This window comes from Anomalospiza imberbis, chromosome 9, assembly GCF_031753505.1.
Source record: "Anomalospiza imberbis isolate Cuckoo-Finch-1a 21T00152 chromosome 9, ASM3175350v1, whole genome shotgun sequence".
In the NCBI taxonomy this organism is placed as follows: domain Eukaryota; kingdom Metazoa; phylum Chordata; class Aves; order Passeriformes; family Viduidae; genus Anomalospiza; species Anomalospiza imberbis.
This window is the reverse complement of record NC_089689.1, coordinates 3,588,521-3,614,785: the sequence shown is the minus strand read 5'-3', so window position 1 is coordinate 3,614,785 and position 26,265 is coordinate 3,588,521. Positions and strand designations below refer to the sequence as shown.

The 26,265-nt window shown below is 39.6% G+C and overlaps 1 protein-coding gene across 6 annotated transcripts in view; it reads left to right on the top strand.

Moving 5' to 3' along the window:
* Positions 1 to 26,265, top strand: part of CEP350 (centrosomal protein 350) — a 70,241-nt gene that overhangs the window by 29,030 nt on the left and 14,946 nt on the right. For 3 of the 6 annotated variants that reach the window (XR_011001969.1, XM_068199394.1, XM_068199393.1), the window contains exons 15-34: positions 469 to 658; positions 1,975 to 2,195; positions 2,311 to 2,474; positions 3,131 to 3,241; positions 3,486 to 3,617; positions 5,098 to 5,222; positions 5,609 to 5,728; positions 6,170 to 6,336; positions 6,819 to 7,015; positions 7,723 to 7,907; positions 8,824 to 8,911; positions 9,267 to 9,413; positions 10,203 to 10,360; positions 13,899 to 14,021; positions 17,594 to 17,793; positions 19,892 to 20,103; positions 21,303 to 21,447; positions 24,039 to 24,199; positions 24,794 to 24,933; positions 25,748 to 25,830. Coding sequence is in view for 5 of the 6 variants with exons in the window: in XM_068199394.1 (XP_068055495.1) it covers positions 469 to 658; positions 1,975 to 2,195; positions 2,311 to 2,474; positions 3,131 to 3,241; positions 3,486 to 3,617; positions 5,098 to 5,222; positions 5,609 to 5,728; positions 6,170 to 6,336; positions 6,819 to 7,015; positions 7,723 to 7,907; positions 8,824 to 8,911; positions 9,267 to 9,413; positions 10,203 to 10,360; positions 13,899 to 14,021; positions 17,594 to 17,793; positions 19,892 to 20,103; positions 21,303 to 21,447; positions 24,039 to 24,199; positions 24,794 to 24,933; positions 25,748 to 25,830 (3,069 nt within the window). In the remaining variant the exon portion in view is untranslated. The remainder of the gene's footprint in view (positions 1 to 468; positions 659 to 1,974; positions 2,196 to 2,310; positions 2,475 to 3,130; positions 3,242 to 3,485; positions 3,618 to 5,097; positions 5,223 to 5,608; positions 5,729 to 6,169; positions 6,337 to 6,818; positions 7,016 to 7,722; positions 7,908 to 8,823; positions 8,912 to 9,266; positions 9,414 to 10,202; positions 10,361 to 13,898; positions 14,022 to 17,593; positions 17,794 to 19,891; positions 20,104 to 21,302; positions 21,448 to 24,038; positions 24,200 to 24,793; positions 24,934 to 25,747; positions 25,831 to 26,265) is intronic. The other 3 variants (XM_068199395.1, XM_068199396.1, XM_068199398.1) reach the window with 3 other exon arrangements.

Here is a 26,265-nt window from a genome sequence, read left to right as displayed (position 1 = left end):
GTAACCTGTACATGACAAAAGCATGAAGAAACTTGAGGCTTGGTGCACCTGTAGTATATAAACAATGGATTTTAAAAAGCTAGGTTTTAAGCCAATAGAAACATGACAAAAATAGGATTAGGCATTCTAAATTCTCTCTTTTCCTATTTTTTCAAAATTCTTTACCTTTACCCCAAAAAGCTAGACTATATTCTGATTATTAGCAGTAAAGAATCAAATATGTATTTTCCTTATTTAAACTGATAGTGTGCTGAAATGAAAGCTGAGTGACAGCTTTGGCAGTGAACACAATATATAGAAGAGAACTTCATTGCCATTTCTACATTTCTTGCTTGTTGATTCTATAGACTTCTAACTCAAAGGCTTCTTTTACCAGGGAAAAATTTCTCAATTCATTGTTTTGGGGCTTGTGATGGTAAGGTATTCACCTGTAGAGTCAAACAAACTTTTGACACTGTTGCTTCTTAGGGTTGGATGCTTTCAATGGAAGCTCTCACCACTTCTCTGTGGAAGAAGATAAAATACTGTCTGAATTAGAGAGGGGATCCCAACAGGCTAAGAAATCCTTATTGAATAGCAGAATTTCTAATAAAGAGCATGAGCAGAGCCCAGATACAGACAGCACACTGGAAAACTTGTCTGGACACTCCCTGATGAGGTAACAGGAATGTTATGAGACTTCATGTAAATATATTGATGCTTGATAATGGTACTGGCTGTGTCTTTGGTTATGCAGAAGGGAAGTAACAGAAATGGCCAAATGTTAGTAGGATGTGCATGCAGAAAACATTTCTTCCCTATATTTTAAATATGAAACCTGGTGTCCTGTCATGTTCCCTACCTTAAGCATTGAAATACAGTTTTTGTTTCCCTCTTCTAGAAAAGGTCAGTTAGAAATGTGTCAAGGTTTATTCAACCTGTGCAGTCGCCTTTCTTTTTTCAGTAGATACACAGACAATTTTGGCTGTACTTGTGTTCAGCTAATACTCACAAAGCTTACCCAGCTCTGTGAGTCGATGCCTTTTGAGAGATGAACCCATCCTTGGAAAAGAGTGCATTAAAAAAAGAATGTTTTCTGTTGCAACCTCTTTTTGTCTAGCTAAAAATGCAGTTTTCCTGCTAATTGCCCAGTGAAGGTGGTTATGAAACACTCAGTTTTCACTGCACTTTTTTCTAAAAAGCATCAAGCAATATGAGTGATCTCTCATTCTGTGTTGGTTTAGAGCAATTCTGAGGTATGGGCTTCTATTGGTGACTTTTGTTGACATCTAGGATTGGGTTTGAAAGGTCTTTTGACCTCCTAAGATGTGCCAAGTAAAGCAGAATGTCTTCCCAAGGGATTTAAACGGCTGCTGTTAATCCTCTTCAGCCTAATAAAACTGGAATAGTAAATTTAAGAAACATCTGTATCATTTTCTCTGTTTAAAAAAGAAATGTCTTTTCTCAAAAAGTGTTACCATAGTATCTTTAAAATTGTTCAAGTCAATTTTTGGTCTCCATTGCATTTTAGGAGAGAGAACAAGACTCAGGGCAGTGGCTTGTCACAATCAGTTGCATCCATGTGCTGATAGTAAATTGTTCACTTTTTAAAGTGCACGTGCAGGTGATTGCATCCTACTTTCTCATGCCAGGCTCCTAACAGGAGGCACTGAAACTGCTTGTCTGGTCATGTAGAATGTGAAGATACTGTGTTAATTTAAAAAAAAAAAATTGTGTATGTGCTAATTAGGCTTAGTAATTGAGGAAAAATAGGGTGCTCTAGAAACTTAACTCTGAACTGGGATTTAGGGACAAAACCCATCTTATGATGCCATTTCCTGGAGACAGACTGGGCCTTTGCAAACTGAACAGACTGTGCCCTTTGCATGGATCTGTTTGTGTGTAGAAATGGAAGAACAAGGTTATTCCTTTATTTTATCAAATTACTGGACTAGGAAAAATTTTGACTCCTTTTGGTTTTTGTTTCACTGCCAGTTTCTCAGACAAAGGAAGACCCCAGAAGACACCGACTTCTTCCCCATCTTCTGGCTCCCAAAAAATGTTGCAGTTGGATTCTGTAGGCAACACAGCAGAAAGAGTCAAGTCACCTTCTGGCTTTTCTGGAGGTACAGCCCCAGGGCTGAAGCCAAACGTGGCCTTCCCCGACGTGGGCCTGGGAACCAGCAGGACTGCAGCAGCAGCAGCCTCAGCAAGCGGTGAGTGTTTGTAAAAACCATGCTGATGCCAGAGCAGCTCCACAGCGTTTTCCCTTGAGTTTTTGGTGCGGGACAGTGAGGTCTGTGAGGGTGAGCAGTGTTTGTTGTCCTGCAGGGTGCATGCGCTTCTCCCCCGCGGGGCTGCAGCACCGTTTGTCAGCAGAGCTGAACTACCTGAGTGCTATCGAGGAGTCCGTGCGGCAGCTCTCGGATCTGGAGCGGGTACGAGGCATTTCCCTCGCCCAGCAGGAGACTGTTTCTTTGGCTCAGATTCTCAAGGTAATGGGGAAATACTTCTTTGTCTTAACCTTTCTCTATTTCTCTTGTATTGTTTGTTAGCAAAAAAATTAATCGAGTTAGGGCAAGTTAGGCTTTTGTTAGCAGTGCAGAGAAATCGTAATGGGCATGAGGGGGCATCTCTGATAATGGCCATTTTTTAGGATGCACGCCTGTTATCTTTCTTATTTTAAGTTGACACCAAGGAAGTAGATACTCTGGATTGTGTCATTAATAGACGCTTAGCTGCAATCACTGTTTTGGTTGTGTTCCTCAGATTAAAGCATGATTGTTTACTGGGATTGATGTTGAGTTCCAGTGCCATGCAGTGTAGTTGTTTGGGCTGGAGGATTTGTTTTATTCCAGAAAAACAATATTTTTGGCTGAAGTTTCCTTATGTTGACAAGATTGTTTATTCTAGTTTGTTGAATTAATTGATCTCCTAAATTCCTTTCTGCACTATGGTGGAAGAGAATGGGGAATGTTCATTGCCTCAAAAAGGAAGAGGGTCAGTGGGTTGAAAATTCTGTTTCAAGCAGAAGAGACACCCCCAGCAGAGTAGATCCAGATCTTTAAGAAGGTAGTTGCAACCAGTGGCTAAGCAAATCAAATCATTATGTTTAAATTGCATGGTTAAAACTTGTTTTCCTGATCTGTAGGCACAACAGCAGCGCCATGAACGGGACTTGGCTCTTTGGAAAATCAAGGCTGAACAAGAAGCTTTAGAAAGTCAGAGACAACTGGAGGAGGCAAGGCAGAAGGCAGCTCAGGTAAGGCTGCCCTTCAAAAATATAGAGTGTGTAAGAGGCAAAATGTTTTAAGTAAATCCATGCTCACAAGTATTCTTAATTTGAACCTGTGAACCTATGAAAGTACCAAAAGGGTTTAACACAGCTAAAAGAAACTCTCAAGGGCCTGTTTCACACTTTTTTCTACCAGATTTTGAGAAATAAATCTGTAGTTCCTATAGCCAGACCATTTTGAAGAACTGAACTGTGTGTGTTTTCTGCATAGGTCCATGCAGAATCACTGCAGCAGCTGGTCCAGTCACGGCAGGAGGCTGGGCAGGAGCCCCCGTGCATGGCTGCAGCCAAGCAGGCAGAACCAGCACTGCTCTCTACAGATGCAACTCACCAGCTCCGCGAGGTGAGGCCCCAGGGAGAGAGAAAAGCCATTTTACTACTGTGAATACTTTTTGCCTTTTAAGTTATTTTCTGTTTGGTGTCATTCTTGGTACAACTTCTTCACCTCCATAACATGACAAATGATAGGACTTCAAAGGAGCTGCTCTGGCATCGTTACTTAGAAGTCAATCAGCAGCCTTAAATCCCTGATCCATATTCTTATGATCTTCCAGTTAATGAACTGATAAGAAGTTTGTTCTTCCAGGACAGATTGATGACAGTGAACATAGCATCTTCAGTTTGTAAGAGCTGCTCTCCATCCAGAATTCATCCTGTATCTGTTTCATGTGCAAATTAAATTAGAAAAGCAGAGAATTGCAATTTTGCTTATTGCTGAAGGTAGAACAACAACAAATAAAAAAAAAAAGAAGGGAGAACCTTTAGCAAAGCTCTTGACTTGGTACAGAGTTTGAAGTTTCCTCATTTTGAATCTCTTTGTTCTTCTTGTGCTATACAGAATATTTATTAGTTTTCAGGTTTTTATATAACTTCATCAGTTTTTATACTTCTTGTTTCTAGTATGTAGCAGCTGCTTCAAACATGAATAAGGAACACAGTAACCAAGAAATGCTCTTAGTCCATCACAATTTAGAAGTCACAGTGATTGTGGGTCAGTATTGTGGGATGGAGAGCAAAAGGCTAATGAGTGTGAACAGAATTGTTTCTTCACAGCTCATGCACATGTTGGTGCTCACTAAGACTGGTTTTATGATGAGTAATGGAATTGTAGAATAATACTGATGTACTTGCTCTGGGCTCTGCCAAATGTATGAAGTTTAAATAATTTTTGAGTAGACAAGAATGGGTTAAAGGAGCAGAAAAGCTCAGACACCTCAAATAGATGTAGTATATTGTTCATTGAGAGTAGGTAGTGAAGTCTTGGATAAACACAAGGAAACATTTGTAGTTTTTAGAGCTGAAGTGGGTGAAGGCAGTTAAGAAACAATGGAGAAGAAATAGAGAAGATAGCTTTTATTTGGCGTAGGGTTTTAATCTCTTCAAGTTTTGATTGAAGTTTGAAGTCTGAGCATAAGAGGTGCTGGTGGAGAGGCTGATGGGGATGACCTGGTCACTGATGCTGGGTCAGCAGAGTAGCTTTTCCATCTCTGTTCACAAGTGACTCCAGGTACTCAGTTGAGCAGCCATTTCTTTTAGCTGGAATGCAGCAGTGGAAATACCTGTCACCAGTGTGCTGGGAATATTTTTGAATGTACACTGTAATTTATTATGTGTAAAGGAATAGAGTATGGAGGAATATGTATTCACAGAGCAGTATGCACCTTTACCACCAGAAGTGATATGTTGTTACAAACCATTGTGACCCCATGTGTTACACAGTCGTTATAAATCACTGAATTGCCTGCCAGGATGATTATTTGCTCTTCCAGAAGCATTTTGATGCTGATAAGCTCACTGTATTCCCATGTTTTTGCTGTACTCAGATGACAGAGGCAGCACGGGACACTGTCAGTGCCCCAGCTGCTCCAGTCTCCACCTTGTTTGACCACCAGCGGCAGCACCATTCCGAGTTCATGAAGCAGCTGAGGGCCCGAGCTGATACAAACAGGTTTGGCTTCATGTTTCACATCTTGGGAGTGGGGAAATAAGATTTGTTAGGTTTTGCTTCACCTATTCTTGCAGAAAATGTTAAGATGTCATAATGAGCGAGTATTTAAGATGAGCTTGAATTCCATCTTTATGCCCTTAGTAGCGTACACACACCAAATGTGACATTAACTATTAACTGGTTCTGTGAAACTCTACATAAAAAGAGTAGAAAAAGATTATCTAAATGTTTTGTGGGATGATTTAACCTAGTTTAAGCTTTAGGAAATCTTTTAGCAGAAATTTTAGCTATTACTACTTCTAGTAACCTGATGAAAGCTCATGAAAACTGTATTACTGCTATGTTTAAGACAATGCAGACTTATCCCAAATGCTTCTCATTTCCAGGAAATGTGAGTCTGGTGCCATATCACAAGGTAAAGAGGAGACAGGTGACTCAAAACAGACGTACTCACCAATGTTTGATAGTTACTCTGAGTCCTCAAGATCAAAGGTTCATGATCAGAGGTAAGAAGCTTTTTGTATCCTCTTCACTACTTGATCTAGTTAGGTCCCCTGAAGTTTCTCACAGCCCTTCTCTGATCTTGAACTGGAAAAATATCCTCTGTAGTTCTCCTAACTTCTAAAACAGAATTTCTAACTTACTCATTCTTCTAAAATGTGAAAGAAGATTTGTTTGCATTTCTTTATCATCACTACTCACTGTTAGGTAAAGGATGTGCATACCTTCAGACCACATGGATTTTAAACTAGAATAAAACAAATGATCAGTAGTTTGATGAAACTTGGAATTTTAAAGTAGACAAACTGCATTTTAAAACCAAAACCAAACCCTCTGCATGTTGTTTATTGTTGTGATGTTAATCATGGTGTGTACAGTAGTAATGTAACATAAGTATTTTGAAATGTGCGAAGTATTTTTTAAAAAATAATCTCATGGTAACACAGTAGTACCAGCAGCCGCCAGGAGAGCCCTTCAGTTCCATCTTCTAAGGAGAATGAGAAAAAGCTTCCCCGTCGTGAGAAGACAGCCAGCAGTATTGAAGAGCAGGCTCAGACTGCTGCAGATGATTCCTTGCCCAGTGACAGTGTTTTGTCCCTGCCGGATGAAAAAGGTTGGCTCTGCTGATGGTGTGTGATGGGTCTGAAGGTGGTGAGGGGGGAGGGAGGGAGGGTGGTGCTGTTTCAGAATGAATTTCTGGGATAAATGGTGGAAAGTGTGTGAAGAAAGATGAGCCCCAGGTGAATTGTAGTCCCTGAAGAGGTAACAGAGAATGGCACAGTGAGATGGGAACCTTTGAGATTCTGCTGCGTTAGCTTAGCCACATGCTCACGTGCTGAGCCTGCAGGCACAACACCAAATGTTTCAGCAACTCCGGATGTATTTATACCTGTGTACACAAATCTGTTAGGTCTCTCAAAGCTGGATAAGAAATGTCTTCCAACTCGAAATCACTCTTTCCTAAACACCCATTTTTCTACATTAGTTATCTCCCTGTCTTTCTGACCCCACTAACATTAGTGAGATGAGGCAGACTAAAATTGCATCCATGGTGCAAAACTGAGTGGAAAGCAGCTTCCCTGATTTCTCCCTCAGATTCCGCTTCTGTTGCAACAGAGTACTCCCTGAAATTTGATGAGTCCATGACAGAGGATGAGATCGAAGAAAAATCTTTTCGGTCTTTGCTGCCCTCTGAGAGTCATCGCAGAAATAATCTGGAGAAGAAGCGGGGCAGTCGTGATGATTCTGATGAGGAAGTGTCCCCAGACAAAACAGCTTTGTCATCTATCAAGGTAGATGAGGCAACCATATTTAAGTTAAATTAAATTAACTGATCTCTGGAATGTTTTTTCTCTTGAGACTCCAAACACAGCTGGATAAAACATCCCAAAGCAAGCAGTGCCATTTAAAGGCCACTTGTCCTTGACTCCTTGGCAGCCTGTTTGTTTGCAATCGTTTGAGAAGCACATTTCCCACTCGTGCATGCATTTGAGTATGATGAAAATACACTTAGACATGGTTAAGCTGATAAGCTTTAAATGAGCTGTTCTTAGCTGCGTTTGCAGGGTTGGGTTTTTTTTTCCTCCCTGTGGTTCTCTGAGCATCTCAAAACAGAGAGCTGTGTGAATCATGCTGTATGTCACTGTTGTACAAGTGTGATGACTTATGAAACAATCCATCCAGGCCTCTACTATGTGGTTTAGGAGGAGTGGCTTTTTGAGGCAGGTTTTCAAAGTGGATTAAGTCCTCCAACTATGCTTAACACACAGCTAGGAAATACAAGAGGATGCGTCGTCTCTCTGGCCAAAGTGGGAACCTCCCAAAACTGTCACACAGGGCAAAAATAGCTGGCCTGCACAAAGCTCAGAGAAAAAACAGCTTCCCTTCCTGCATCTATTTTTGTCTATCAGTGTATATATACACACAGACATGCACTTTGCAACTGAAAAAAAGCCATGGCATTTCTGTGGTTTTGTGCCAACTTTATCTTTCCTTCTAGGAGCTAAGCATGCCATTCTCAGGGGGGCAAGACAGTTTCTCCAAGTTTACCATGGAGATGGTAAGACAGTACATGAAAGAGGAGGAAATGCGAGCAGCTCATCAGTCCTCGCTCCTCCGGCTCCGGGAGAAGGCTCTCAAAGAGAAGACCAAGGCTGAGCTGGCATGGCTGGAACACCAGAAAAAGTAAGGCAGCTTTGAATATACATAACTGCTGACTGACCATTTCCTTCTACTTTTCAAGGTTTTGTCTCCACCTTACCACTCCCTTATTAAAGTATTAATGGTAAAACTAATCTTCTGACTTTAATATTCTGTACAGTTGTTACTGGGACTTGGAAAGAACAGGACCCAATTTATAAATGTGCTTTGATATTTACATTGAATGGGGTTTGATTAAGAATTTCACTGAAACAGTAGAAGAGCAGATGTGTGTTGTCAGTTGGAGAAGGTAGTTGCCAACCATTCCTCTACACATCTTAATTCAGGAAGATATAAAACTATCAAACAATTTGACCTTTCTTTGCTTACTGTGTATCTGAAGTAATTTTAGTTGACTCAGGCCACATTTTGTGAATCTGGATACATGCTGTACTTAGTGATTTGTTTCCAATCTAAGATATGCTTTGTCCTGAAGTCCACTGAAGTACTCACTGATACTAATAAACAGCAGTGGTCAGATTTAATCAGTAATTTTCTCTGCATGAGAGTACCATTGTTCAGCAGACATTTTCTTACAATTTCTTGTTATTGTGGATCTGACAAAGGATTATTAGGTAGTAAGCCAAGTGTGCTTCCTTTTGTGTTTCTCAAATGGTGAGTGTGCTACCTCTGCAGAGCTTCTGCCCATTCTTGTGTGATCTCCTATTACCTGCACTGGCCTTTTTACTGTGCCTATCTGACTAAATGCTGCAAAATATTCCACCATCGAGCATGCCAAGGATTAAGGTATATACCCTTCTGCAGAATAGGAAAAATAAACTTCTTTTTTTTTCACTTGGCCTGCTGTGCACTTTTTAAATATTACTTTATTATTATTATTTATTATTATAAAGTAATCTTATTACTTTATTAATACTTCTTTCTTTCAATCTGCTTGCAGGCATTTGCGAGACAAAGGAGAGGATGATAAGATGCCTCCTATTCGAAAGAGGCAGCGTGGTCTGCTGCTGAGATTACAGCAGGAAAAGGTAAGGGATGCCCTCTAGGAAAGTCCTGTTGAAAATCATGTGTACCCATTAAAGGTTTCAGACACTGTAAATATAAGAATGGAGAACCAGCAGTATTTCTTGCTATAAGTTTTATTTGTATTTCAGTCATATTCAGTATGCTGTTCACAAGTGTCCTTCTCTATCTCTAATCTCATGATTGAGACTCTGAAGTAATAATTGATCTCCAGCTCTTTGCTACTGAAGTTCAGCCTAGTTCCTTCCTCGTGTAACTGCAGCCACGTCAAACCCATAGGAAGGGCACTGTGGCAGCTTTGAGTGTGTTCTTTAGAGAGGTCTGTCAGTGTTCTCATGCTGAACCTTTTACACCTAAAAGGCAGAAATTAAACGTCTCCAGGAGGCGAACAAGGCTGCTCGGAAGGAGAGGCAGCTCATCCTTAAACAGCAGGCGGAAATCGAGAGAATCCGTCAGACTACGATGAAACTGCAGGAAAAACTGAAATCTGCAGGAGAAAACAAGCTGGTGAGTGTTCAGCACAGAAACTGGTGTCTTCATTCCCTCTTCACTATGCACCTTCAGTGTTTATAGGAATGGAAGGCTGCTAGATTGGACCTATCACTTGCAAGTTTTGTCTGCCTGAAGTGATCTCACCCCTTTATCTCAGCAAATTATATTTAATTTCTTTAGACATCATTTAAGGAAATGGCTTTGGAGAAGTTACAAAATGTTTTAAATGCACAGTAGCTGTGTTTGTTCATTCTCAAGCTGAACTAATGACTTTGGGAATGTGAGTTTTTTGATGCTTAGATCTCTCAGGCTTTGATTTTTGTTTGATTATTTGTCATGCCCAAAGTACTAAATATAAGCACTAACGCCAAAACTTCCTGCTCTGTGTGTTAGGGTAATTATGCTAAGTTTCTTGCCTCTACTTGCCTCCTTCCAAAATTTTGAGAAGACACCAGTTTAATAGTAGCACTGTAGAAAAGATTGATTTCCTGTTTGGGTAACTGAATTCTGATCGTTTGTTGCTTTGGGGGGCTGTTTGTTTTGTGGTTTTTGTTTTTTTTTTTTTTTGTTCTGGATACAGTTAGGGGAAAACTTAAATTATGGAGAGAAAGGATGTGTTAAAAGCTGTGTGTCAAATAAAAATGAGGTTATGAAGTTAAATCTGCAAGTGGACAGACTTACCTGAAGCAGTATTTCATGCAATCTAGAGATTACAAGCTAAATTAACACAAATGAACACAATTTATAAAGGATTTTGAAATAGTCTTTTAATGGTTCATTTTTATTTTAACCCTTTAATTGCAGGAGCTTCCCAGTGAGGATGACATCAAGCAGAGCAATGGTTCCAGCCCACTTCCAACTGATGCAGAAACACGCAGCCCTTCCCCAATCTCCATCTCCAGCAGTGAGACCAGCAGCATTATGCAGAAACTTAAAAAAATGCGCAGCAGAATGGATGAAAAGTAACTATATCTTTTTTTTTTCTTTAAAAAAAAAAGTTTACCATTTGAATGGAACAAGTTGGTTTGGCCCACATCTGCACTAAAAATGGACATCAGAAATATTGGTGGTGTTGATATCACACTTTGATCTGAATTGCCTGAAAAACAGCTGATTGGAAGCATGAATAAAACTATATTAATCTTTGAACATAATAATTTAAAGGCTACAGTTCTTGCATGATTCAAACATTATGGCAGACCACATGGTCAAGGTTTATTGGAGAAGATTTGGTTTAATCTTTTTTGTACTTGATTGAGTTGGTAAAAGCACCTCAACTTAACAAATGTTGATATTTGTAGGTACAAGGAATATGGACAGGTTGTGGCTTCACAGCACATCCTGTCAGAGTTTCTCTTGCAATGAGAGACCTGAAGTCAAATGGTCAAAATGGTGCCTGTATTTTGTATCTCCCTTTTAACCTTAAAGAGTAAAAAAATATAGGGAGTAAGACTCTGGAATTACAGTGGCAATTTTTATTTGAGTTGAAATGTAACTTTTAGCAGCAATTATCTTATGCAAAACCTAGTAACTGAGTTTTAGATCTGGCTCGCAGAAGGACACTGAGGTTGTTAGGTATGTTAGTTCTATCTAATTATCCAGCTGCTGAATTTTAATTCTGATTGCATTAAAATCAGCTAGGATGAACTCTTTAAATATTTTCTTTATTAATGGAGGTGGTATGTGTGTGACTGAGAATGTATGTGGTTTACAGGTTGGAAGAATGTTGAAAATGTTTGTTAGGTTCCAGAGGAAATAACAAAATCTATGTGCAGTTCCTGTGTCTGAAAACCTAAAAATAATCTCCTGATTTCGCCTATGAAGTTGTTTTAGATAAAAAATAGTTTCTGCATCCTTCAGTGTAGCAATTACTTTGTGTGCATGAAACATCCCAAACACTTTACCTGCTTGTGCTCATTAGTTTGAAGCCCTAAATTCTTATTTGAGACTAATTCATTAAAAGTCTGGCTTCTGCCAGTTGCCACAAGAAATAGTCTTTGCTTAAACAATTCTTTTGAGCTTAGAACCAAGACAGTCACCGCACTTCAGTCCGTGTGGGTGATCTTTGGAATGTGTTTTCTCTTGAGACTCCAAACACAGCTGGATAAAACATCCCAAAGCAAGCGGTGCCATGTAAAGGCCACTTGTCCTTGACTCCTTGGCAGCCTGTTTGCTTGCAATCGTTTGAGAAGCACCTTTCCCACCTCTGCATGTATTTGAGTATGATGAAAATAAAACCCAACAGCAGTTAGGGAGGCTTTGGTGTGAGTAGGAAAAACTCAAAAAACATGTTGTACTTTTCATGGCCTTTGTGTCTAGCCTGAGTTGATTGCTGTTTTATTCTGACTCCTCTGGTGGCATCTGATAGACTGAACGGTCAAAATCACCGATGATTAAAAGTTTCTGAGGTGTCATATTTCTAAAACTAAATTCCTGGGATTCCAAATTGTATGAAAACCACCCCATCATCATAGTGGCAAATTCTCAGAGTATCTTTTGGGACAGGTAAATGACTTAAGATAGGGACTTGAAAAGCATCTGTGTTGTAGGCCATGCTGACTTCTAGGGTTTCAAGCAACTAATTTTTTTTGTTCTAATCTTATTTTTTTGTTAAAAGAGGGTCTTTATCTTATTTTTCCCCACAAATTCAACAAATTTCAAATGGTGATAAAAAACCAATCTGCAGCTTACAAATTTTGAGATACAGTATTAATACTAAAAGAGATGACAAATACTTGCATATTCAAGACTTCCTTTGCTACTTTTTATCAGCTAATGACTTTGTCAATATTGTTCTTGAAATCTTATTTCTTCAAAGTACATTCATTTCTAAGCAACACTTAAAATTGCATAAAGACGTATATTACAAGGGATAGTAGCAGAAAAAGTATGTTCTACCTTTAAGGATATTTTAGTCATGATTTGATTATATTTTTATGTAACTGGAAATATTACTCACCTAGAGAATACTTTTCAAAAGCTGGATACCAAGATTTGAGATGGAACAATTACTTTCGGGCAGAACAAGTGGAAATTGTGTGTGATCTGTGTGATCATGTGTTTTTTGTTTTATGGTTTTAAAAGTCTTGGATTGTTGTATATGTTCAAAGGAGAAAGTATTTTGTGTAAGCATAAATAATTCTCTAAAACTTGATTTCCCTCTTGTACAGTTTTTGCACACCTTTGGCGGGTGTTTTGGTAGTGGTAGCAGTGCTTATTGCTTGAAAAACAGTGCTGACTTGGTATCTTTTTTAATGTCTTGATTTGTAAAACACAAAAATAGCAGTAAGATGTTTGGTTTGGGGGGTAATGATAGCAAGCTGCCATTTGAGGAGAAATCAGGGTGGGAAATAAGGCTCAAGGGAAGAAGCTGGATGATAAATACAAGGGAACTAGAGGAAAGAGTTGGGAAAGCCTGCTATGCTGGATTTGCTGTACTCCACAGCAAGCTGGAAATCCTTTGGCTTCCTTACTTAGGAGGCAGCTTTAATATTTCTCTTGTGCTAAAAGGGGAATGAATGAATAGTTCTGTTTTCATTTTAACTGATGAGTCTGTGCAGCCTGCATGTGAACAGGAGCATGCTCTGTCAAAGAGAATGAACCACTTTCCCCTGGCTTTCCTTGCATATGCAGCATTAATGATAAACTGCAATAACAAATTAAATGCTTATTTTCATTTGCTTTTCCTTAGTGTGCTTCTTAGCTTGCATTGTAGTTGATAGAGCGAAATGGAGCATGGTATTTTTCCTATAAATTTGATAATTCATTAGGAATTAGCTTAAAATGGTAATACTTTTAAGAAATACCATTTTAAGCAGAGCTGTAAATTATGTAAATTTTTTTAAAAAAACAGTAGGTATTATCTTTCTGCAGTTAGTACTTCAAATTAAATATATGAGTATTCTTAGATCAAGTCTGTACTTTGTTGCAAAAAAATCCCAGTTAGCAGCTATGATGTGAATGGCAGGTATATCTGGAACTGTCCATGTTTTAAAAGTAAACTATTTAATCTCTTTTTTCTTTGCTCTTTCACTGGTGCTTACCTTACTGTAGAAATAATTCTACTGAGGTTTCACCAGGTGAAGAAAATGTGTTTAAAGTTTCAGACCAGCAAATTGTCGATTTTGCAAAACCAGCGTGCTCTTTAATACCAGTAACACACTCTTTTGAGAGAATAGCATGAGAAGGGTCAGGCTGAGATATGTTAACTGGTGCCTGTGGAAATCTGCATCAAAGTAATAAAACTCTCCAAAATTTAAAGAAAAACACAGCAGCGTGAAATGAGCTTGTCTTTTATTAACAGGAAACCAAGTGTTTTAAGTGTAAGTTCTATAACCTTCTGCATAACAGTGTATAGTTTTTGTACTGCAGATGTTGGGTATTAACTATACAATGTTAAAAGCAATTAATTTTAAAGTTCTTTGCCAGATGCTATCCTTTTCTCATTCTTTCTGCCTTAATTGCTATCTTAGTTTTAAACTCTTCCTCCTTATTTTGTAGACACTGCTCTCCTGTTCACTACTTCTTCTCTGTCTTTACGTCTCACCACTGGGCCTCTCTCAGTGTCTGTTTTCCCAACCTCCACCCCAAATTCCAGCTGTATATCTACAACCAATTGGTCAGGTAACTGTATATTTCTCCAGCGATAGACTCTTTGATAGAGCATGCTCTGTTCAGTCCTACGAAGTCCAGAGGTGCTTCAGCAGTGGACATGGTTGACATTTGGAGATCTGTTTGCAGATCTTTGTCAATGACATAGACAGGGGATCACTCCACCCTCAGCACCAAGCTGGAGGGAAGGAGTGCCATCCAGAGGGACCTGGACAAGCTTGAGGAGTGGGCCAGTGTGACCCTCATGAAGGTCCACAAGGCCAAGTGCAAGGCTCTGCACCTGGGTCAGGACAATCCCTGCTATCAGTTCTGTCTGGGGAGTGACTGGATTGAGAGCGGTTCTTCAGAGAAGGACTTGGAGATGCTGATGGACCAAAAAATTGGGCATGATTCTGCAGTGTGCACTTGCAGCCCAGAAAACCAGCTCCATTTTGGGCTGCATGGAAAAACAGCAGGTCAAGGGAGGTGGTTCTACCCCTCTACTCCACTCTGGTGAGACTCCACCTGCAGTCCAGTGTCCAGCTCTGGGGTCCCCAGTATGAGAAGGACATGAACCTGTAGGAGCAGGTCCAGAGGAAGCCACAAAAAAATGAAAGAGAGGAAACACCTTTCCTATGAAGAAAGGCTGAGAAAGTTGGGCTTGTTCAGTCTGGAGAAGAGAAGACTCCAGGGAGACCTTATTGTGCCTTTTCAGCCTATACAGTGAGGTTATAAGAAAAATGGAGAGACACTAACCAGGGCCTGTAGTGATAGGGCAAGGGGTAATGATTTTAGGCTGAGAGAGGCTAGCTTAGATCTAGATTAAATACAAGGAAGAAGTTCTTTGCTGTGAGGTTGGTGAAGAACTGGCACAAGTTGCCCAGAGGAGCAACCTGTCCCATCCCTGGAAGTGTTCAGGTCAGCAGGGGCTTTGAGCAACCTGGTCTAGCAAAAGGAGTCCAGTCCCTGCCTGTGGTAGAGGGGTGAATCTAGGTGATCTTTAATGTCCCTTCTAACCCAAACCATTCCAGGATTCTAATTTCTTATTCCTGCTATGATCTGAGTGGCAAACAGACAGTTCACTTTGCTCCCACTGTCTGGTTACTACTGCAGAATATCTGCTGAAACCTCATAGTTTGGGCTTATCGTCAATATACCTTAAAATGTGCAAATACAGTTTAGAGCAGCAGGTTAATACTAATATTTGAAATGCATGGATAAAATGTGCGATGTTAGCATCAGAGAAAGAGCCTTTGAAGTCATGCTGCTGTAATCTGAGTGCTGCTGCTTCCTCATTGCTCCCCCACATTTCCAGCTGCATAGATGCCAGATGTGCTTTTGCAATTTTTTTTCTGCTTTTGAAGATAAATGTGTACGCTTGGTGTTGCAACTGGAACCCTCTAGACTGCAGTAAATATTAAGGCAATGCATCTGCTGTTTTGTGGCTCTGGCCTTTAAATCCCCAGGGTTATGAAAGGGTCTGCATCTTTGGCCATGCTGCTTTGATCCTCCTCTTCTTGTGGGTTTTTTGTTGGAATCCTCTTTCCCTCCCATCACTTCTGTTGACTTATCTTTCTTATTAATTAGTTCTTCTGTGGTAATTATTTTCATGGCGATTTCATTAATTCTCCTGTTTGTGGTCTTCTGGGTTAATTCATTTGACATCTGCTTTTAAGGAGTCCTGCTCTTTTGAATCCATTTATTTCAGCCTTTCTCTTGCATTTTATTTCAACTTGATGTGCCTCTCTCAGGACCCAGTAAACTGCAAAACTTCCTGATGAAATCAAACAGTAGGTGAAGAAAGAAGAAAAAGTTGCTTTTTGCATTGAGGTCATTGTAATAATGACCTCTAAAACAAGTTCCAAATGCATGATTTGCTGGACTAATTGGAACTGATGTGTGTGTGAGAGTAAGAGTGGATAGATCTGACAGTGCTGGTGAAAGACACAACATTATCATGACTGTCCCTGTCATGTTTGTAATGCAATTGCTGTTGGTAGTTTGCTCTGTTAATGATACCAGCCTGTCAGTTTTGCAGAAGTGCTGATGATGTTTGGTGTTCGTCCATAGAAAGTGATAAAATTATGCACAAAATCATGGAATCTGTCAGCTTTAAGGTGGCAGATGTTCCAGAGATTCTGAGGTGCTTCTGTTTTTCACCTGCTCTTCTTTTGACCAAAAGAAGATTGTGAGCGTTTCTAACTGGCTTCTGAAACTTTTCTCTTCATGTCATAACTAGCTCCCTTTGTCTGAATTTGTCTTAGAGAAGGACTTATCTGAATCTCATCCTTTCTGATCTGCCAGCTCACTTTTCCAGGGAACAGAACAAACATTGAGTGAGCAAACGAGAACTGTCCCTTAGCAGGCGAGACCTGCACATTAGTCACTTGGCCATTCCAGGCTCTGTAAATAAAAGGGTTTTTTGAAACACGAGAGATTAAAAAGCACAAATGAGATTATTATCTGCTTTGCAGTTTAAAAAATTTGATGCTAAGTGCTTGGAAAGGCTTGAAAATTATAAGGACATTTGCAGAAACAAAGTATCACAAGTCTTTGAAGTCTGCCTTCTACAGCACCACAACTTCTGTACCAATGGCAAACCCTCTCTAGCTGGCAAACTATGGACTTTCTACAGAGTGATTCTGTGACATCTTAAAGCTTTCAGTGTAGGAGATTAATAGATTGATAGACACTCTTCTCTAGACTTGGCATGCCAGAGGAAATGTGTGCAATTGATGTTGAACTTGCTTCCAGTTTACTGTCTGAAAGGTTAAGTGCTGTGGTTACTTGAGTGCTCAGAAATGAGACAGGAGCTGGCAAAGAGAACAAGTGTGTGCACACAAACCTATTCATACCTACCAAATCCTGTGAGAGTTTTGTCAGTTCTAAGGTTTCATGGATCACCAAAGAGCTCTTTGTCAGAAAGGAAATATCTGCGAATTTTCAGCAGGAGCTTTAATTTTTATTTGTTCTTAAACTACCAGCCAGAAATGTTAGTAGCTGGAAAGAAACATTCTGGCATCATTATTCTCTTCACGCTGTCAGCTCACAATTAACATTCCAAGTGTACCAGTCCATAGAGATGATGCTTAAAGGAAGAAGGATAAAGCTCCAGGAGGACTATTAATACAGAATCATCTTCTCTTATAATAACATATTTGGAAAAAACCATGGGGCAACTGAGGTTACAATTTTTCTGTCATTGAGATTAGCAAAAAATAAAAGTTCATTTTTCAAACGGTCACAGCTTTCTAGAAGGTTCCAGTTTAATACCACAGGTACATTTCATGTCCTGAAATTGGGAACTTTTTTCTATTTAGTTTAGTGCATATGATTTTAATGATTCTGAAGATTTTTTAAAATATCAACAGCCTCTTTACAGTATGATGTAGACATTACTTCCTGCAGAGAAAAGAACCCTTGTCTATTTGTGGGGTTTTTGCAGCAGCACATCAGAAGTCTGGGAGATAGCAGTTATTGTGGCTATTATCCTAGAAAACAAACTGAACAACTGCAGTTGTGGGCATGGTGGCAACGGAGCAGCTGGGTGTTGGGAGCTGAGTGTGGCTGGCTGGTTTGGCATTGTCCTGTGCTCTGCCTGTCAGGTTCCTCACGAAGCGGGAGCAGAAGCTGATGCAGCGCCGACAGCACGCGGAGGAGCTGCTGGAGTGGAAACGGCGCCTGGATGCAGAGGAGGCAGAAATACGGAGGATGGAAAAGCAGGCTCTGGCTGCCTGGGACAAAGAGCTGCTCAAAACCAAGATAGCCAAGAAAGAGCTGGGGGATCAGAGTGCTGAGCCCAAAGGTAATGGGAAATGGGGGAAGTGACACATATGGCAAGAGTGAAGCATAATTTGACACAAGGATTGCTTATGTTTGCAGTTGTTTCCTTTTCTGATATTTTGTGCTTTCTGGACGCTCTTGGAATCCCGATTTCTGCACTCTGTTGCCTGTTTTACACCATAGTTAAATGTGTATTTCTCCTTGGCTATGTATCCTCCCAAGTGAACAGTGAGCCCATCAGTCATATATACAGTTTTTAAACTGTATTTCTGTCTTTCAAAGCAAAAATACTGCAGTATGGCATGATTGTAGCAATGTACCTGAACGAGTTAGACTACAAGGTCTAGTGGCACCAGCCATTTCACTTGTTACTGTTCTTATCAGGATTTTCTCAGGGCCCTCTGGAATTCATCAAGGTTACTAAGACATAAACTGTGCTAAAATAAGAAAGAAGAAGCTGAGAAACCAAATTCCAAAACCACAAGAACTCGATAACAGGGGGTGGCAAAGCACCTAGACTGTAACCAATCGCATAATTTGAGAAGTGCATGCAAAACACATGAACAAGCAAAGGCACCAATAAGAAATACATGATAGAGAGGGTTTGCCATGTGCAGTAGAGTTAGAATGTATAAATAAGTGCATAATGTAAACAATAAACAGCTTCTACTTAATCATATTAGTTAGTTGTCCAGGAGTTCTGGATTTCCCACACATGATCTTTTGCTGGTAGTCTTCTGAACTTGCTCTGTTAAAACCATTTTTGCCAGTAGTAAGCAAAGTGTCTCTGCTTGTTAGCTTTAGTACTCTTGGTGAGGATGGCTCCTGTCAGGGGCTGCTTCACCATTGTCTGTGTTTTCAAAAAATGGAAAGAATTTTCTTCCCTTTGTTGTTAATGCCAGCTGTTTGAAATGTGGAGCTGTGGTAAAGTATGCAAGGATGTAATTAGTAGAAATGATGCTATTGTGAGGAAAAATTGAATTCCCATATGTGGGAAGCTACAACTTTACAGTTCTGTTTTAAGTGGGCATGGTGAAGCACAGGGAACGGAATTGCAGTAAAAGTGATTTCAGGGATTGTTCTAAAAACATATCTATTTTCCTTTTTTCCCCCACTTTACTGAAAGTAGGCAGCACATCCTTTGAATGTGAAAAGGGAATTCAGGGTAATGCCCTATTACACTTGTTACTGAAAGCAGTCATGTGGATTTTAGGCATTGTAAGACATTTTAAAGGTGGTATGTGTATTGGTCAGTAAGTTCCAATGAACAAAAATTCAGCACAAATGCTGAATTCTTATCAATAAGTGAGAACTGATTGTACCTAGCAGTAAACATTGGAGCACAGCCTTCCTTCAGAAGGAAAAGTCCTTCTCCCCAGCCTTTACTCAGACACTGAATAGTTCTCCATGGCTGCCTCAGTAATGCCATGACTCTTGCAGAATTTAGTAAACAGGAATATTGAAAACCCAAATTATTATTTTGTTTGTTGCTATTTGAGAGACTCATGATGAAATCATAACATTAAAATGTTTTCTGCAACTACTGTAAAGGAAGCAATCAATTCTAAATTCAAGATCTGGCCTGCAGATTATATGCTCCTCCATGACTTCTTCAGACTAATAGTGACTCTTGCTTCTATATGGCCACCTGGAAGGACAGGTTTCCCTAATAATCTTTTCAGAGTGTGTTGTCTGGAAAATGTTAGAATATCCTGAAAACCTCTTTATTTTAGATATTCAGCAGTCACTGAGAATGTTGGGCAGTTCTCACAGATGCACAGAATCATTTGGATTGTAAAAAGCCTTGTGAGATCATTAAGTCCAACCTCTTACTGAAAGCACCTTGACAACTAGACCACGGCACTAAGTGCCTCATCCAGTTGTTTCTTGAACACAAATCATGCTTTAAATCATACTTCTCTGGTAAACAGGCTTGTTCTTGCTAAATACTTCACCATCAGTGTCTAGGTGAGTGAAATAATGCTTGTTTGACCTGTACAGCTAGCAGTTACTACTTTATCTGCAGACAGCATAGAAAGTTTGCCTTTCAAACTTATGCCTTCAGCTTCTGCACATAAGGTGGTTCTGATGTGCTTTGTTTTTCTCTCGTTGAATCTCAGAAACAGCTAGTGAGGAAGAGTATCCAGTGCCTTCTTGCTCTCATCTGAATAGTGAAAGCTCTATCCCAGAAGATCTTGGCAGTCTGGCTGCTGAGTCTGTCCCATCAGAGTCCATGGGCCACGGACAGCCAGAAAGCCCAGAGCAGAGTACAATTAATGAAGAAATGGCTTATTCTGAAGATTTCAAGTCCTCTACATCACCTGGCAAACTGGTGAGTGAGCTGTTCTGCCTTAGGTACTCTTACTATCAGAGAAGTGGCAAGTGCAGCCATCCCAATTGTCAAAGTAGAGATTACACTATTAACCAAATCTGTTTTCTGTGTTTGATACCATTTCATATTACTGTGAGTAATCATTGTGATCAGACGTGTGCTTTGAAATCTTGAGGAAATACTGTTTCCGCAGAGAGTTTAGATATTTTTAAAATTGTGGGTAGTCTTGCAAAACATTTTGCATATGTCACATAGGTATGCAGTGCTAAGTGGTGGAATACTGACCCAGTTTAGCAGTGTGAATTAGCTGTAGGCTAGCTTGTTGCCATTGTATAAATTCTTTGAGGCTGTGGAAGCTATGCTCTGTTTTTCCACTTTGCCTTATTTGCAAGTAATGTATCCCAAAGTGTAGCTATAGGATGAAGATGCAGACCTGTAACCTCATGCACAGTCCTTTGGGTTTCAGATTGTGTCTGCTTGCTGCTTAATTCTGCCTTATTGTTCTATTCCACTTGTTATTTCTAGTTGGATGATAATTTTGATGAGTTTCATCCTGATCACTTTGCCCTGTGCTCTATAAGACAGAAAATTCAATGCCTGTGGGGTAAAAGAACTGCTTATCTGGACTTATTACAAATACTTTCTTGGCAAATTTGCTGAGGAGTTAATAATAAAATGTCTAATGTGGGCCAGACGTTATGTCCAAGGTGTGTTAAAGGTTTGTAGGATAATGTTGACGCATTAAGCAGCATTTTAGAAGAACATTTGCTCTTTGAGTTTTTGCCTGGCCTCAGAAAAATAGTGCTCTGTTGTTTCACTGATTCAGAATGTTGTCTTGCACCCTTACATGAAGTGGTTAATTTTATTCGTTTATTTAGTAGGAGTTCCTATTGCTGCAGATGACACAAATGTATTGAAGCCATGTGAGTCAGAGCCATGTCAGTTCACTTAGGTGGTAGTAGAGTAGTCTAAGCAGGTTTATTGAAATCTAGGCTCAAAGTAAGCAGTCAGCTGTTGCTGCTCTTGCTGTTACTGTTTCATTGTCTAACAAAGATTAAATTCTTCTTAAGACTGTTGTATAGGTACCACTGTTTGATCTGTCCTCTTGTCCTGCTGTTCTTTCCTTGTAAGTGGCTCCTGATGACAGTGATCTTTTACTTTCAAACTGCAATTACTTATGTATCCTTTTCTTCTCTCAGTCTCCTCCCAAAAGCAGCATATCTGTATCAAAGCAAGACTCCAGCAAAGGCAGCCACAGAACTGGAGGACAGCTACATTCACCTGTGAAGTCCCACCAGACATCTCACAACTGGTCTGATGAATCTTTATCTATGACACAGTCAGGTAAGTGTAATACCCACTTAGGTTTATATTGCTTTTTCAAAGCTTTTGCTTTTAACAAACTTGAAATGCAGACATAGGTGTGAAGAGGCAGACAAATTCCTGGAAATTGCCAAGGCTTGGTGTTAGTAGGTGTATTTTCCTATTATGTAATTTGATCTCTTCAGCTGAAAATCTTAATGTAAGAAGGCTTATACTTTATATCCTCTTCTAGAAAGCGGTACAAGTTCTGCAAACACATGTGAAGAAGATAAGAGTCAATAGTTAAGGTGGTCCTAGGATTTAAAAATCCCTCCTTCTGCACCCAGCTCCAGAAGCAGAACAGCTCTGTTACATGGCAATATGGGAGAGACCTTTGGGGCTGCTCTGCCATGTGCAGAATCAATGTTTATCCAGTACCCAAGCTGCCTGCCAGTAAATGCTGAGGGGAGGAATACTGGAAGTGAAGTGGTACAGAGCAGCCCTTTCCCTGCTGTGCTCTCATGTGGATTGCAGGGGTTCCTGAGCTCCATCCAGTGGGTCACCATCATCCACTCTGTTCACCTGGGAAGTCTGTTTTGACTCTTTCCACACTTTCAGTCTCTAGAACACCTAGTTGCAATAGATAGAGCACCACAAAATACTTCTTAGCAAATGAGATAGCATTTTCCTTCTTTTTTTTTTTTTTTTTTTATGGTAAGTCTTCAGTGGAAAAAGAATTAGCAGGTTCTCCTGTGTGTACTGGCTGTTTTTTATGATGGTTGGTAACTTACTGTGAGAAACACCTACGTATTTGCACTGAGTAATTTGTGTTGGGATTCTGTTTAGAGAGCAGTTTCCAACACAGTGAAGCTTTCAGTACCTTGATAAAGTTATTTTAAAGCTCTGACTCAGCAGTCATATAAGGAAGCCATTATGAAATGTAGAGCAGTCAACAGTGATCACAAAAATAAGCTTGTGTAAAACAAAATATTGACAGTCTTTGATTTGAAATTCTAAAGAAAGGTATAAGAGGTGGGAAGCCGGTCAGGATGGTGCTGGTTTCACAATAAATCATTCCATTGTAAAGAGACAAATGTTCTGGCCTGCTGAGTAACAATGAAGTCATTGCCCTGTCAGTCTGATGCACGCGTAGACAAGATCGTCAAAGATGAAAGCATGTGCAGATCTTTCCCTTATGAGTTGATCAAGAAATGCTGTAATTACACAGTGGCCACTTACTGTTAGGGAGGAGCTGTTAATTACAGTGGCATCACAAAGTGCTCCTGATTAGCAAGTGAGATTCCATTCTTTTTGTTTGGGTTTTAGGTTTTTTAAAATTCTTTGAGTGGTTAACAACAGTTGTTAATGCAAAAAGAATACAGTAGTTTGATTGCATTTACTGGCTCTTGTTAAGAATGGAATCCTTCATTATGGTGGTTTGTTATGTTCAGAAAGGAGATGGATTAGGGAATGTCAGCTGTTCCTGCTGGCTGACCAAAGCATATTGGTAACTGACTTTCTAAACTACCAAGTTTAGAAGTAGTAAATCGGCATTTATGAGCATCCAGAAAACACTACAGGTGATACTGAGCATTAGAAAAACAAACCAGCCAAAATCCTGCTCTTGGGAGCTGCAGCTGTAAAAGAGGAAGGGGCTCATCAGCTCAGGGAGGAGCCTCAGTAAGGCTATGTCAGGTAATACTTTGAAGAGTTTTTGATAATTAATTGTGGTAGCAGCAATCTGGGACGAGCATCTTGTTTTGCACTATGTTGGTATACATTTAAAGCAAGGAACAAGTGGACAAGGTGGGTGGAAAAAACCAACTAATAAGAGACTGAGGCAGTCTGTCTGTAGAGTCTGAGAGTTTAAGAGGAAATAAGGAAAGCTGTTACAGCAGAAATAAGAAAATCATCAGAGTTATTGGTAGAATTGGGTTACCATGCAGAGACTAGATCTAGAGTATCTGGGGACAGTGACAATCTCTGCCTTGATTGACTTCTCTTCATATTGACTTCCCTTCCAGCTGTTGGCCAGTCAGCTCTGTATTTCAGAGATGTATTTAGTCTAGGTGACAGAAAATCTGCATGGACCAGGAACTTATACTTGGTTTGAAGTCCACTGTCCCAAGTGACATTCTCATCAATTAAGTGTACCCTGCGACTTGAAACTCTGTGTTATAATTGTAATTCTGTGTTTCAGATATATTTTTGGTGTACAGCTCGGAGTTGTATTTTTAAATATAAAAATGAATTTCTGCAATACCCAACATGACAAGTACCTAATGTTGAAGAGCTGTGGTTGTGGAGCTGTGGTTCACATGTGATTGGTGTGAATAAGCTTGGTAACAAGTTATTTTATCACAGCTTATCTCTTTTATTATTTTAAATTAAGCAAGAAAATTAAATTTTAAACTAAACAAGATGCAACACCTTTTTCTGTCTTTCACATGTAGTGTTCAGAATCTGAAATCCCACCTTAAGAGTCTTGCTATGTTAAATAATATGTTGACATTACATTCTTTGACATTTTTCTTGCACTGTATTTTGTAATTACTGAATGACTGTTTATTGCTTTGCTTGGGATTGTTTTGCGAGGTGCAAGTTTGTAAAGACTAAAAACAAAACTTTTTCAGAAACCACCTCTGATCAAAGTGATATCGAAGGACGCATCAGGGCCCTGAAGGATGAACTACGGAAAAGGAAATCTGTGGTTTACCAGCTGAAAAAGGAGCAGAAAAAGAGACAAAAGGAGAGACTGAAGGCCCAGGAAGCCAGTTTGATCAAACAGCTGGAGGTCAGGAACAGAAGAAAGAAGGGCAAAGTAACAGATTGTTAGCCTTGGATAAATCTTGATAGTATGGATGTTGTTGGCAAAATGTTGTATCAACAGCTGTGAAAGACACATTGTTGTGATAGCAGTGTGACTACTACACAGAATCACAGAACAGTTTGGGTTGGAAAGGACCTTGAAAATCCTTTCATTCCAACCCCCCTGCTATGAGCAGGGACACCTTCTGCTAGACCAGGTTTCTCAAAGTCCCATCCAACCTGGCTATTTAACCATTTCCAATCATGAGCCAGAGCCTTGAGGCAAAAATGCCATTCCCTTTTAAAATGTCTGTCTGTAATGGGTTGCTTGCAGCATTCTGGGGGTTATGTACATTTATACCCATTACTATCCTAGCTGGGATTAAAGATTAGTGCTCATGTAATTTGGTTTTGGAAGTAAAGTAATGAAATTTTTAGGATTTGCAGCTGTAGATTTTGGGAAAGTTAGATTGGTTTATAGAGAAACTGAGTGTATTCTTTATTCACTTAATAGGTTTTGATTGCTGAATTGTAGTTGTGGTTTAGTGTATTAACAGTTGGAATTGTTTTCCATGTGCAGTCGTATGATGAGTTTATCAAGAAGACTGAAGCAGAGCTGAGCCAAGATCTGGAGGCATCACCAACAGCCAAACCTCAGATTAAAACTCCATCCTCAGCTGCTGCTGAAAAACCTAAGATCAAGGCACCACCCCTCCATAGGTAGCTGGGATTTCTTCTTCTTTTTGAGATTATTTTGGAGCTGATTGCTGTTTTAGCCAAAACCATGGATGCAAGAAAAGCTACTAACTGCTGTGCCTTAAAGCACTGGACATTGGCAGTTTCCAACTGACCTATTTGCTGCTGTCACCAGACCCCAGCAGATAAGATTTACTATGACTGTAACCTTATGCACCTCACTGTTCTCCTGCCCAGCTTTTCAGGCTCTGTTTTCAATTTTTTTAAAAGTAATTTTCTGTTGTGCAAGAATTCTGCCAGATACTGTGCGTGGATTATTAGCCTGAAGGCTTTTTTTTTCCATTTTGGTGACTCGTTATGGCCATGGCACTGTGTGAGGCAAACCATTCATCTTTGCAATTTAAATCTGGTTTAGATCTTGGGCTTTAAAAAGTAGAGAATTCAGCTGATCTTCTGCACTTCCTACTGTATTTTTAAGTGTTCATTTTCTCCAGCAGATGGTGCAATTTTAGTACATGCAAATAAAAAAAAAAAAAAAAAAACAGCCCAACTTTTTTCACTCCCCTTCTCTTTTTTTTTCTGGAAAGAGATAAAGTTTGATTAGTCTTTTAAAAAAATTACTTCTCAGGACTCTGAAACTCTCCTCTGTCCCCATTCCCATTTTCTAAGGTCACAGTATGTTGACAAAGCAAACTACTGATGTTATAATTATAATGCCACATTGGTGTGGTGTTATAATTATACATGCCTGTATTTCCATTTTTATCTATTAAAAAACCAACCAGACCTCACCCTCTGGTGTAACTGTAATTCATGCAATTTGATTTTTCCAATTTAGGCCTGAGACAGCTAAAAACTGGAAATCACTGACTGAGTCAGAGAGATCGAGAGCATCTTTGGAATCCGTTTCAGAACATGCAGGTAGGTAACTGGAAGAACCCATACTACAGATTAACATCTTGAACACTGACTGTTTTAAAATTCTTGAACCTTTTCCTTCTTGATTCACAAAGAGGTTTTAAGAGAGGATGGAGACTTCATAAAATGATAGTGATGGAGCTGTATTTTTTGCAGTTTTACTTAGCAGGATTCTGCTTTTGCAGAATACCTTGTGTATTCAGTATTTAGTTTACTCTTTTAGAGGTGTTTATGAAACCATAATTAAGTGATAACCTTTTTACTTTCTTTTGTTTCTTGTTCCTTTAACACTTGAGTTCAGATACTTTTCACTGTTTTGTAGTTGATGATTATCTCATTATCTCCCGTTCTAATCTTTGTTGTATTTGTGGCTTGCAAACAAATAACTGAGTCCTTACCTTGGGATGCTGGTTAAAGGAACAGAAGTAGAAAGAAAGC